Below are 14,365 nucleotides of genomic sequence, written 5' to 3'. Positions count from 1 at the left end.
GGGTGATACGGTCTGAGTCTGGCCTTCACAACATGCACGGACAGCAGTTACAAATCATGTGTTTATCATGTTGCAGGGCCAAAGCGAGACAGGTTCCACAAAATCATACATATTAGTTAACACTTCTCTGTTCAAAGATGTATTAAATGAGCTTTAGTGGTACTTCGTTGGACACCAAGTACCATTCATGCAGGTCTTAAATGCAAAACCCTAAAGGTAAGCAGAACATAAAGGAAGCAAAAATACTGGAAACTACTTCAAGGGATTAAGGACACAGGATTAAAATAAAAAGTCCAATCAATGAAATGCATATGTGAATGTCAGTATACTATACAAGTAAATGCTGATTCAGTGGTGAGTCAGTTTGAGGCACAACGCCCACCGTAGCATTTTCTAAAGGTGCCCTTGTCAAGGAGAACATCCCATCTTTAGGTCTGGTGGAGATCCAGGTATGTCCGGTTTGGATAAATGACTACTTCAGCAACTGATGTTAAAACCTGTACTGCATTTATCAAAGTCTGGCACGCTGCCTTTTTTAACCCAACACTCACTATTTTTCAAGAGAAGCTAAATTCCACATCTTTTCTCCTCCTCTTTTTTTTTTTTTCTCCTCGTTTCTGGCTCGCGTTCCAACGTTGCCATTTTTTGTTTCACTCAAGTGGATTGCAATATTTCTCGGGATGACGTAGGTCACTTTGATGTGAATCTGACTGCTGATGCATAGTGTGCCATTGTCAGAGAGCATAAACTTGGCAACCGTATCCCCTCCGATGATTTCGTAATGATATACTGACACTTAGCTGCGCTTTGTTGTATGTTCAGTGCAGATTACTCTATCCACCCACGGACACGCTGACTTTCCTCCCTGCCTTTTTCAAACAGGGACTGTCCTTCTTTTGTTCCATAATAAGGTCAGGGAGAGGTAAGGAATAATCTAAAACTGTCGAGGAGAAGTGATGAAAATAACACTTTTTCCTTATGATGAGAGAGTTTCATCAATTTGTTTCAAAGATGAAAGAGACTGCACCACAGTGGAAGGTAAGATCCAGTAAAGGTTCAAGATGCACATTTCACATTCACTGACCTTAAGAAATCAGTCAAAGCCATTTATAATAAAAATGACTGATGCCAGAGTGCTATGCATCTGACAAGGCCTTCAGTTTTTTTCCCCCAAACTGTCCTAAGGGCGCAGCTGTGTTGATTGTGACACTTTCGGACAAATACGTTTTCATTACATTTCACACTCCTGAATCTTTCAGATGACATTTCTATGGCTTTACGCTTCAAAATTAGAATGTGTGATGGCATTTTTCTCATGCACCTCGTAAGCTGTTGGATATTTGGTGGGGAAGAGTCAGTACGACAGAGGAGAAAGTAAAGATATAAAAAGCTAATGTGACAAACCCGTCTTTTTTCCTCAAAGAAAACAAGAAAGGGCAAAGGATTAAAGACATGAAGGAAGGAATGATAACAAGATAGAATGAAGAGTGAATATTAATGAGTGCTGCGGCCTTTGAAAAAAATGGATTGGGATGTGTAATAGAATATAAAAGTGTGCAAGTAACATTTCAGGTTAGATGGGTTTGAATTCACTAAGTTCTTAGAAAAATATGTGATAAACTTAAAACATCAACATATGCATGAAGTCAACTGCTCCAGTGTTGCAATCAAATATAAGTATGACCACTGACAGTAACTCTAACACAAAATGGTTGGTATTTTAAAGTCATTCAACCACTAATGTGTGAGTTTCAGTAGAAGATTGTCCAATACTCTTTAGTTCATATACATTTTTAATAATAAGGATCTCATTTTCCTTAAACTTAATTGCTAGAGAAAAGAAAAGGGTTGAAACATGGAAACACTGTGTCACTTGATAATTGTTATCATATCTTTTTACACAAGCGTAATGACACTGTCACCCCTTTGAGATGATAAAGTATGATTATATTGCACCAGCGCCGATCCATTCCTTTACCAGACACACGCTAGTATTGTTGGCATCTGTTTTTTCAAGTTGACTAATCTCCTAATAGCTTGTTTGAAATGCAGGAAATAATTAAAGTCACGTAAAACATAAGGTTTTTCAGATTAAACGCCTCTTTTTTCTTGGCTCGCTTATAATATAAAGACTAATTGTAGACCTGATAACAATAAAACACGCCCACACTTTTTGGCAACATCACCCATTATTCACTAAATGTATGACATATAAAAACGTTGCTCAAAAGAGTGTGCAGTGCATGTTAGGGATAAGAGACAGCATTTGATTCTGTGCGGTGATAACTGATGTGATGCTGTGCACGTGGTAAAGATGTTGATGTGTACCTTTTTTGTTTTTACCTGCTCCTCCACAGGCAGCGACTCCATCCTGGGATCAGTGGCTCTGCGTATCGTCATGGGCAGCTGGTGGCTCTTCACCCTCATTGTGTGTTCGTCCTACACAGCTAACCTGGCTGCCTACCTCACCGTGTCACGCATGGACAATGCTGTCCGGTAAGGCACAATACCTTCATTTATCATTTTCTTTCACGTTGGTTTAACTCAGTCAAATGCACGTGATTCCCTTCTTGCCGAGCTTCAACACAACAGGGGATTTTCTGTATACACTTACAGTAATGAGCTGTTATTCTGTGGTATTTTATCTTGAATGTCAGAAGCACAGAGGCTGTAATTTCTTTCTTAATGTTAGGATTCGTACTGTGTGAACAGTACATTCTGTAATCCAAATACACATAAATATTAATGATGTCCGAGGGATGTTTTCCCCGATGTTTCAGCCTTGATTTAATTTAGCATCTCCAATTCCAAGTCCAATTTCATATGTATATTTAGCTAAATATTGTTTAAATATGCATCTAACATACTGAAATAATTAATTTAGCCTTCTAAATTTGATACACAAGCTTCTGAATACTGAAGATCCTGGGACAAAACTATAAAGTTGAAGTCATATTTTGTCCTTTGTTGTTGGCGGTTAAGAAAAATAACCCGGTTGTCTTTGTGACAGCTGCGGCAACAAATATACCACTTGGACACCCTGGGGAGGGAGGAAGTTGTCTGTTTCTACTTTAAGTACGATTTTGAATGCAGGACGTTGACTTTTACTACTTACGTAAAAGATTTGAGTACTTTAAACATACGGTATGTTTAATAAATGCAGCAAAAGACAACTTTTTGACATTATCTTCATAAAAGTGCAGAGAGCTCCCAACAGCATTTCTCATAACTTTACTTAAGAGAGTAAACAAATAGTCCAAAATAGTCAAAATAAATCTTAAATTTGATCTGAAATTTGAGTCCCACTCTCTGAGTCCCTGTCCTCAGTTAATCATCCCAGTTTAGCAGCAGCAGGTTGGAAAGCCGAGCTGCTCAGCGGCTCCAGTGAGACGTTCTCTGTTCTTCTCATAAACTGCAGAGACTTGACTGAAGACGCGCTCACTTGGGTCGTTATGGTTAACTGTACAGTTTATCGCTGCAAAAAAGTGCATTATTCAGGGACTCTGGCAGAAGAGTGACTCATTTGAATAGTGTTGCTTTCCCCTCTGTCGAGTGAAACCCCATAGGCTTTGACGTGGGCATTTTCAGTGGTGTAACTGAGAAACTGGGCATACTTGCTATCATAGAAGCAGATCATGGGATTGTGATGTTTTATTGCATGTTCAATGATATCTGCTGCCTTCCCTTTGACACGCAGCTCTGCTCGCTCATCACAGCTGCTCTTGACTCTGCAGCACGGTGACCTTTAGTGTCGATACGCTCTTACACGTAACGTGAAACCAATCAGATGCCATGAGCGGGCAATGACCGAGACTACAGAGGCAGCTGCAGTACATGTACATGAATTTAGTACATAGTGATATAATAAATGATAATGATTCAGATAATTATAAAAATTATAATTATCAGACCTGACAATCAGCCGGGCTGTAATCACTCAGCCCCTCATATATGTTCTCAATCAGTGAAGCAACTGATGCACCTAAATATACTTGATGGTCCAAGGACCCTGAACACTTGAAAGAGTACTCACAATGGACGGTTCTGAAAAAATATGATTAAGATTGATACCACAGAAGCAGAGATATCTTTTTCTTTTTCTTTTCTTCTTCCTTGTTTAAACCTGCTGCCTACATTACCCACAATGCAATCCAACGGCTGACACTTCAGTCAGGTATGATACCCTGCTGGCTGCCAATATAGCCTCGAGCCTCTAGCTTCAAACAGAGATGAGGAGCCAGTTTGCAGTCTTCAGCCCCAGCTGACACTGACTCAAATGACACCACCGCACCAATTCATCAAATTTCTCACAGCTCCTTCTGGAGCCACAAAAAACTATTTTTCACCCGAGTAGAACTTCCAAAGACCTGAGAACAGTCTTTGATATGTAAAATTGGTGGAGTTCCCCTTTAAAACTTCTTCATGCTTTGATGTAATCATTCTGTGCATCAGCCTTGAATGAATATGTGTATGTCTCTCGATGTATCGCCACTATAGAAAGGTCTGTGTAGAAACCCATTTAGGCGTTTCATATGCTGCACACAGTGTGTGGTGCAATCATGAGACTGTATACAGTATGTTTTTCAATATTTCTCCTTCATCTGTCCGCATCTCTCATCAGCTGCAATTGGTACAGAGTGTTTGGTGTGTTCGGTCCGTCTGCTTGCCTGTAATTTTTGACTGGCCGACTAACAACAAGCCTGTCCTCAGTCCAAATGCTATTTGTCAGTGAATCCAATTTGGTTTGCTGTCTCTCCTCAAAGAATGGGCAGAGAGGCATTTGATTGCATTGAGTCCGTCTTCTGTTGAACAAATAGCCACATGTGGACATGTGAGGAGAGGGAGGGAATGCTAAGCAGCACACACACCTGTGAAGGGACCTTCAGGTTCGGTGTGTGTGTTTGTGTTTGGCAATTGTCAATTACAGTGACATTAATCTTTCTCGTATTACATTTGTTGCAGTAACTGTAAGTGATTGCTTTCAGGAGTTTGGGGAAAGAACACTGCGACCAAATTTTGAATTGGAACAATCACATGCAGTACATGTACCTATCAGCTGTTCTCAACGGTAACTACTTGATTGAGCTCGTAATTACTTGTGCCCAAAACCTAAAAGGATTTTATGCAATTAAACCTGAACAGTGCATAACGAAAACAAAATTATCAACAGAAACTGAAAACAAACGTTTTGTCTGCAGCAACATATGACAAAAAAAATATTTTTTCCTTTACTTATGTACTGTATAAGGCTCATGCTCCCCTGATATGCATACAAAATGTGTTAAATTACCCAGCATTAGGTCTTAGTTACAGTAGTGCATTCGAGTTAACTCTGCTGCTACACTTACCAATTAAGTGTGTGTGTGTAAATTAGCTGTGTGAGGAAATACTCGACTAAATGCAAATTGAGCTTTGAACACATTTATGCACAATATTTGACTATAACTCGGTCGTAGTTAATCTGAAATTGCTCTGACAGAAACAAAAAAAGAAATGGATGAAACAAATGGAATTTTTTTATTCTTTTGTCAAAAGAACTGAAACGAGATTTGTATGCCGGGGGTCACAACTGATTGGCAAAGTGCAGGGAAGTGATTGCTTCTTTTTATTACAGAGATAGAAGAAATAACACCTCGAGAAAAGGAGTTCTTGACTTTTTGACGATTGGCTGCTTATTTCCAAAACTTGCTTGTGGTTCTCTTCCTGCCCACTTCATGTTTTTACAACACCCTTATAGAGACAATAAGTCCTGCCATTACCCACAATCAGAGTGGGAAACCGTATGGCTGATTGATTCCTCTTATAATGAAATCAATTTAAAAACAAATAAACAAAAGAAAGGGTAGGCATTTCCACATTAGACTGTAGTTTGCCTGAATCTTAACCTCGGTTGGATTTTGTAGTTGTTATGCTTATTGGCAGGCTTTCTGTGAAAGAGCTGTGATGGAAACTTGCTGCCCTGCATAACTTTCACAGACACACCAAAATGGAAATGTAGCTTTTTCTTCTGTTAGAACTGGAGTTCACCTCCTTTGAGCATGGCAACTACTTTTATGCACTATTGTAGAACCACTGGAGGACACATGGTAGATAGGAAATTTACACAGGAGGGCTGGTCTTTGGTGAGGGGCCAGTGCTGCCTTTCTAATTGACCTGGGCATCATACTCAGTGTGTTAACATGCATTTGAATCAGATTTCTCCCCTACCCCAGGCCTTATTTTGACAGCATGCAGCATGGCTTGCTAATTTGAGCTGTGGCATAAAGAGAAGGCCGCTGATGTGTCTGTATTTTACATCATTGTCAGATATTAAGCTGTGGAAACCGACCTCTGCAGGCTACTTTGTCTTAGTTTCAGCTTCAGTCAGACTCGTATGGAATCATTAACCACGAGACTTCATCTCTCTGTAATTATGGCTTCTTCAATTCAGCTGCTGCTTTGCCTGTCTGCAGTCTGCAGTCTTCAGTCGTCATGCACGTGTGGACTTTACTTGAATAAGGCAGATTGAAACTGGTTTCCCGTACACGGGGTGAAACCAAGTCTCGGCTGCCTCAGTTATAGTGGTCGAGGCAGACGGGCTGTTCTGTCTGAACCAAGGTTAAAGTGTGGAAGCAAAAGAACAGTGAGAATTTTGATTGCTGTTGCCAGTTTATTTATTTTTTTATCTTCCTCTCCAGATGAACCTTGAGTGTCAGATCATCTGAAAATGTAATTTCTCTTTATGTAGATGATAACCTTCACTTGAATTATATATCAAATGACCAAAAGTCTACTAACTAAATGAAGTGCCTCACAGAAAATAGCAGAATTGCTCCAAATTGGCAGAAAAATGAATTTTCTTTCTGCTTTTGAAATGTTTGTAATAAAAGCAGTTATAGCAGTTTGTCCTCTAACACAAATCCAATGTCCAAACCTTGGAAAGATTCTGACAGATAAGACTTGAACTTTAAAAGCCCGACTGTGTGAGATCTCGTACAGCTCCCTTCATTTCAAAAACATAAAATGGAATAAAAAAAAGATTCTTGGAAAAATAAACTTTCCTCATTCTGTTCAAGTCGATTACTGAAGCTGGTATACTGCCAAAAAACGGCAGCTTGGTTATTTTACTAGAGCCAAAAGAGACTACAGAGTGTACCCTACTTTTAAAGTTTATGTGAGCATGCATCCCCACTGAGCGCGTGCTTTGTGTGCTTCTAAATGTGAGTGTGTAGGATACATTAATTTGGTGTTAAGGGAACAATTAACACCTTGTCTGAAAATAGTATGGTTACTTAAGCCATCATTTGCATATGAGAACATTTCTTTTAAACACCTCATGTCTTTTCTTTGTTCATGTTTGTTTGCCTTTACAAAACTCTTCCGCCCTGGGGGCATAGAGGTAGAACAGTCTGTCTCGCTAAAATGTTTTGTTGTGTTGTCCACCACACGGATTAATACTAATTAGGTAAACAGTCTGACTACACTCTGTTTGTGTTTTTACTCTTGCTGCTACGGCCAGTTTCACATTTTCGAAGCCAGCCACTTAGTGCCTTTGATTCCAACAAGGACGCCTGACAGGAAATGAGTGACATGCACGCATAAAAAAGAGAAGAATCATCTTTACAAACATGTGTTATAGCACTGTAGCTGACAGGAAAGGATTTGTTGGACAACTCTGTAATTGATCATGAACCAAAGTTTATGTTGGAAAAGGAAAACAAAGTGAAGTGCTTCAAATGGATGACAGATGTTCTCAGTGCATCAGTGTTTACCTCAAATAGTCATTGTCTGATATTATCACCTGTAAGTTGTTTAATTTCACTGAATCTTTTATTCCTTTTAAAGTGTGCCACCATCTGTCTATTGTTTTGCTTTTTGGATTTTCTCGATGCAATGCAGGTACTTTCACCTCGGTTATTCTTTCTCTTTACTCCAGCTGGTGGATCTAAATATTTATAGTATTCACTCATCTCAGATCTATACTTCCACAGGTGTGGGCGGTCACATAAAAGTAAACTGTTGGAAAAAATTAAAGCAGAATATTTTACTCTTTGCAGTAAAGCTTTTTTTTTATCTGACAGACTAAACTGGAGACCATGCAATATCTAATCAGTTGTTTCCGTCTCTCTCGCTTGCTTTTTCTCTCCCAACAACCACTGCTACACCGTATAGGCTTCTAATTAAATGGTTGAATTAGTCCAACATCATCATCTTGAGATAAGCCATTCTATTCTCTGAGTTTTTAGGGAACTGGTGGGAAGACAATCTTAGTTATATAAATATTCTGGTGCCACTCTAAAATGGTGATTTTCTAAAGAAATACAGCAGACACACAGCGCAGCACGTCAAACATTACTACCCCAAAATCTGTCAAGAAAAGCAGGTAATCTTCGGCGTAGATTGGCGTTCAAATTACATTGGAAGCAAACTCTAATTACGAGGACATTGGCATTCAGCAAATATGAAGCCGTACAAATTGGCTATAAACTCCACATATAAAATACAGCTGCTGCAAGGAGCCTCATTTCTTATAGCCCACATAGCATCTGCATAATAAGCATTTCAATCAGGAGAGACTGGTTCTCAGATATAAAGTATTGTTCCCGAAAAGTAAATTAGAGTTTGCTGCAGACTCTATTAGGGGCTAATGCCTAATCATGGGGATGTACCATCAACAGTCAGCACCTTAACCTCCTAACCTTGTCATCATTACTCTGAGTCTGGTTACCGTGGTGGTGTTGGGGAAAGCGGTGGTCGGGGGGAAGTGTTGGCAGCAGCAGCAGCAGAAGCAGCAGGCGGCACGGCGCGCTACAGGTGCAGCTAATTTGGTTGATAAAGAGCACGCTGATTAGTGATTTGCTCCAGTGTGCATAAGAGAGGGAGTTGGAAGTTTTAGGCTCACAGACCGAAAATGCTGTATGTGAAAAGATAAAAGGCCAGAGGCATAACGAGGTAATGAATAAGGGAAGAAAAGTTTGTTGGAAGTGTTGTCTTTTCTGATACTGACAGTGACTGAAATGCACACGTGTAATCACAACCGAAGTTTGTAGTTCAATTGTTCAGTGTGAAACCCGAACCCTCCTAACTCAGTGATTTTTTTGCATCATATGTGTAGAAAAATGAAACGGTTGAAAAAGGTTGAGAATTTAAAAGCTGACATACTGTAAGCAGTAACAGCTTTGTTGGCAGCGAACATAAACAACAGCCTGTGAATGTGAAAAAATAATGGTATAAAACAGCAACACACTATCAGTTAAATCTAAATATGAATTAAAAGGCACAGTCTGTGATGCAAATAGAAATGAAAGTTAACCCCAGTGCAAAAATTTAAGGTACTACTTTAAGACAGATTAAAGAAGGGGTTGGTACGATTGGCGAAATCAGGACGAGCAAACTAGACTCTTTACAATATCCAATAAAAAAGATTGCAATGCATCAACAACATTTTAATTAAAAACATCCTCTTCAGTCTGAATCTTTTGTCATTTCCTGTTGGTCCAATCTCACTCTTCTATCAAATACCGTAGGTCGTTCCAGGACCTGTCGAGACAAGCGGACCTGGTTTACGGGACCGTGAGGGAGTCAGCCGTGTACGAGTATTTCCAGGCCAAAGGCACCAACCCTCTGGAGCAGGACAACACGTTCGCTGAGCTCTGGAAGACCATCAACAAGAACAACGGCTTTGAGCACTCTGTCTCCAGCCCATCAGAGGGAATCAAGAAGGTCAGTATTTCTCTTGCTTTTTACAAATAAAATGTTGTCAGAACACTTTTAACTCAGTATGCCTATTGGCGGGCCTCTCTGTAATGTGCTGGGGATAACAAACAAAACTTCATAAAGAGTCATACAAATATGGAGGACAACCATAAAACCATGGGGAACAAATCAGGAACACAGGGAATACAAGAGGGCCGGGGAACAGACGCAGGAACGACAGCTGAGTAGGACAATAGAAAAAAGGCAGGATAAAACACAAAGACAGGAAATGGAAAGTAAAACATGACACATGAGGATAAATCTACCAAAATAAAACAGGAAACAACTAAACCAAAAGCCCAAACCATGACACATGGTCCAATCTTCATCTTGTGGATGTATTTTGTGTTTTTTGTCTTGCAAATATGGCAGTGACTTGTCGAGTTTTAAAAAGTGTAACCACGTTTTTGACCACTTTCGGCACAGCATTACCCTGACTCATACACACAATCCGTAGTCTTGCTCTCACTGTACGTCTCCATATAGTTAGCACATCGATGCAGCAGTTAGCACTGTTTAACCCTCACAGCAAGAAGGTCCTGGGTTCGAATCCAGGCTGGTTGGAGCTTTCAACTTTCCTCCCACCATCAAAACATGTACTGTATAATAGGTGCATTCTCTGGTCAGTGCTCTTGACCGAGGCACTGGCTTAGATCTCTGTCCACAGGCGCCATATGTTAGCTGCCCAATTTTCCTCCAGGAGTATGATGGTTTGTGAAAAATCTCTCTTTTTCAGATATGCTCTCATGTTCCAAAATTTGGCACCAATTGTTCTCGGAAGAACATAAGTCACTCAGTTCCCCCCTCAAAAGTACCAAGTTTGGTGTCCACCCCTGACTGAAACTGAAATTATAATGTAGCATAAGCTTCAGCTGAGAGGGAAATGAGTAATGGGAAACATAAGCTCGGCCTTGATGATAATTAACTGCAGCTTTTTTACTGTCACGCAGCCAGGTAAGAACAAAATTTAAGTTAGTTAAATAATTAGTCCCTGATTCACAGAGGCATGTGATAATTTTAATCTAGTGAATTGTAAAGGGTTTTAATTTTTCTCCGAGACTTGGTGCGCTACTGAATAAATATTTTATGCACTCCCTCCTCTCTCTATCTTCCTTAAACATATACACTCACAAGCAACACATGGAGGAATAATCCATAATTTAACAGCTTTGGGTAGAGTGTAACATATGCACTTATCAATAAACTGCTTTATTATTTGTGCAGCTAATTGCTTTCCGTGTAGCCGGTCCAGTTTTGCACAGATACGCACATCAATAGAAAACAATTTTTTAAATCCAAATCCAAACCTACTTGATGAGAGCAGCTGTTTAATTCAGTTACTTCTCAAAGAACTGTATTTGGTCGTCGTAGCTTGAGTTTCATACTTTGATGGTAATGTGATATCTCTGCTATATGTTTATTTATTAAAGGTTAGTGAACTTGAACGCCCCGTGTAGTCCTAATGAGATGTGAGGTGAAAAGGGCTGCTGGGTTGTTTTTGTTGAGAGCGCAGTGTTACTCTGGAAGCACGTAGCATGTAAGGACACCACAGGGAAGGAAGCCAGAGAAGTGCGTGCAACAACAACCAAAAAAAAAAAAACACACAAACCGAATTCCAGAAGGATTTCAGACTGATTTTCAGCTGCGGTTGTTCTACATACTCTCCACAGTGTGCGCTTGAGGCTACAGCACATGATCTGTGTCTCTGAAAATATGCTACACGCAGAGGAAAGCAAAGCTTCGAGAAAAAAAAAAAGGGGGAGAAGCAACTATTTTCCTCATCTTTGTGAAGAACTCCAATATTGTGCATGTTATTCAATGTGTACTCTGAGTGGGGAAAAATGCTCATGCTATTTTCTCTGCAAATATTTAGCTCTAGCGTTTGTTCTACTCATTGCTTCTTGCCAGTGAAGACTCTCCCTGTGCACCACGCTCGCACCAACACAGGAATGTGGTTCAAGGAAAAAGCATCTTTCATCCAGATTGTTGTAATTCTTTACCGATACTTAGGAAATGCATATAGGGACTTAAAACACGGTAGGATGTAAGAAGTTCAAGTGGGCTGATTCAACCATGAAGTAATCAGATTTTTATACCATAAAACAGAAACAAACATTATTCACCTAACTTTACTGTGGATATGTTAAGGATCATCTTCAGGTGCGTCTTTAAGAGTATAGTGTTGTTTGTTTTTGTGCACCATATGTCGTTGTATAATATTAAGTGTTTGTCTATACAATACAATCTTTGTCTCTGATGACAGAAATAAAACTGAAAAACACATTAAAGTAGGTTTCGCAGCCAAGCTTGTGCCACTCCACTTTAATGTATCATGTCTTTTGCTCTGGGACCTTTCGTTGAACTATCCAGACAAAGCGAGAGTCGTACGCCTTTCTGTGGGACATGGCGGTGGTAGAGTACGCTGCTCTGACAGACGACGACTGCACACTGACTGTAGCAGGAAACAGCCTGAGCACCAGAGGCTACGGCATGGCCCTGCAGCACGGCAGTCCTTACAGAGACCTCTTCTCTCAGAAGTACGTATATTGATCTATATACTATGTATTGGTATTTGTTAATTTGCATTGATATTGTCTTAATTAATTCTACTTGTATTTCTGGATATTGGCATTATCCAATCTGCAAACTATTTGAAATCATTAAAGAACAAAACTCCTGGACTCATTCTCAAGAGTCCACCATAGTTTATTTTTCTTATGTTGCATAGTGGGACTACAAAATGTAAATGTTCCAGGTCTGAAAAATGAAGCCAGTGTGGAAGTGCCTCAAGCCTGTTTCTGTCTAAGGGCTCGCAGGGGTAAAACTACTGGTTTTGAAAAGTGTGATAGTATGTAAGCTTATGAGAAAATGTCTCTATATCTCACTTGATTAATAACCTCAGTAAACAGTTTTTTTCAGAGTTACTTTCAAGTCTTTCTTCAATACAATGTGATTTTCATCTTGATGGTCTTGTGTAGAGTAAAACAGACATTAAAGCAGGGTATGCTTTAAGGGGTGACAACCTTGTGACAAGTCGATGCCGTGGCAAGTCCTTGGACTCTCCGTCGGATTCAATCAGTATCCCCCAGCTGCACCCTCTCGTACAAATACGGTCACTTCTGATTCCAAATGACCAAGAAGGGGATGGCCATAACGGCAATCTCAAGGCTTCAAAACGGTAGTCCACCCACCAACGGGTGCCGTCACAGCGGATCCGACAGGTTGCAATTAAGCCAACAGCTTAGCCAACAGATAAACCAGAAGCGACCATCAGCGTAATGGCGCTAATAATGAGTTGTGTCACTCGATAACTGAGTGTACACACAACTACGCCAAGTACAGAAGGTCCAAGTTGAACCTAAAAGTGGATATGTTAACTGTGATGGATGTTTGGGTCAGGAGTTTATCCTTTGCCTTCGTTTTCACAATTCACATTTACAATGTGTGTAAATGTTTGAATGAATGTAATCTTTGCCTTGCTGGACCTCGGGTATTTCTAGGGATGTGACCTTGTTTCCAGATCTCAGCAATTAATTTGAGCTCAGCCTTATCATAGCAGACAGTATCAGACAGCACAGACTGCCAGAGAATAAAAATGAGAAAAGATGAAAATAAAACCACATTGTAGCAAACGTATATCAATGCGGATTGGTGTGTAGATACAATTTAAAGTGTCATTAGAGTTTTAACATGTGCATCCTGAACATTTTTCACCAGTTCTCTTCGCAGAGACAGACTTCAGAGAGAAGTTCATATTTTCAGTCCACACTCTTTGCCCGTAGCCTTTGGTTTATCAGTTTTTATTTCCCCCAGACACAAGACAGAAATATGCTGCTCTGAACATTTTCAGTGCAGTTTTTCAAGACGGATGGGAGTGAATTTCAAATCCGGGCAGCAGACTCTCTTCACCATGTAGAATATAAATTCTGGACAAGCAACACCTGAAATGGAACAATTGATCACTACAAACTACAAACAGTGCCTCGTGAAACATCTTAAATACATGACTCGCAGGAAAAGAAATGGTGAATATTTGACTCTGTGATGTTTCATGAGTATAAATGTCATGAGCTGTGGCAGCTCTGTATACAAAAGCTGCGCAGGCACAAACACATATGTGCCAGTTACTGTTGAGGAGGTTGAATAATGACTTTGCAGTGAAGCTAACCTCTCCGATGGGACAGATTCACAGTCACGCCTCTGTTTGTACTCAGCTGCCATCATTCTCCTCCATAACAGCCATCCATTCCTCCCTGTATGCTAACTAATGGGCTAACTGTAGTATTTGATTATTTCCACGCTTACACGGTTTGATACGAAGCCAATTAATCTTGAAGCTGCAATTGTTTTTCTCTGCTGTGTTTATGTTCTTTTAGCTCTTGTTAGCATTTAGAAATTGCTGACAGTATCACTTCTTACACTCTGCTTCTGTGCAAACTGCAGATTTTAATAGTATTTACCCACTATGGGCCTTTAATGAGCTAACAATCAATGCTAATGCAATCTTTGAACTGTTTTTTGTTCTTTTTTATTGGTTTTACTTTATCGAGCTACAGTATTATAATGTTATTAAAGTCATTCAGAGCAGTCTTACATTGACTTTCCAATTTTCCTTTAGGCTTGTCCGTAG

General features: G+C 39.9%; 1 protein-coding gene across 4 annotated transcripts in view; it reads left to right on the top strand.

Moving 5' to 3' along the window:
* grid1a (glutamate receptor, ionotropic, delta 1a) overlaps window positions 1–14,365 on the top strand; it is a 245,317-nt gene that overhangs the window by 225,998 nt on the left and 4,954 nt on the right. For all 4 annotated transcript variants that reach the window (XM_084375778.1, XM_084375779.1, XM_084375780.1 and 1 more), the window contains exons 12-14: window positions 2,358–2,496; window positions 9,507–9,702; window positions 12,106–12,272. In XM_084375778.1, the coding sequence (XP_084231904.1) occupies window positions 2,358–2,496; window positions 9,507–9,702; window positions 12,106–12,272 (502 nt within the window). The remainder of the gene's footprint in view (window positions 1–2,357; window positions 2,497–9,506; window positions 9,703–12,105; window positions 12,273–14,365) is intronic.

The sequence above is a fragment of the Pagrus pagrus genome, assembly GCF_965226575.1.
Source record: "Pagrus pagrus genome assembly, chromosome: 15".
NCBI lineage: Eukaryota > Metazoa > Chordata > Actinopteri > Spariformes > Sparidae > Pagrus > Pagrus pagrus.
This window is presented reverse-complemented; position numbering and strand designations above follow the sequence as displayed.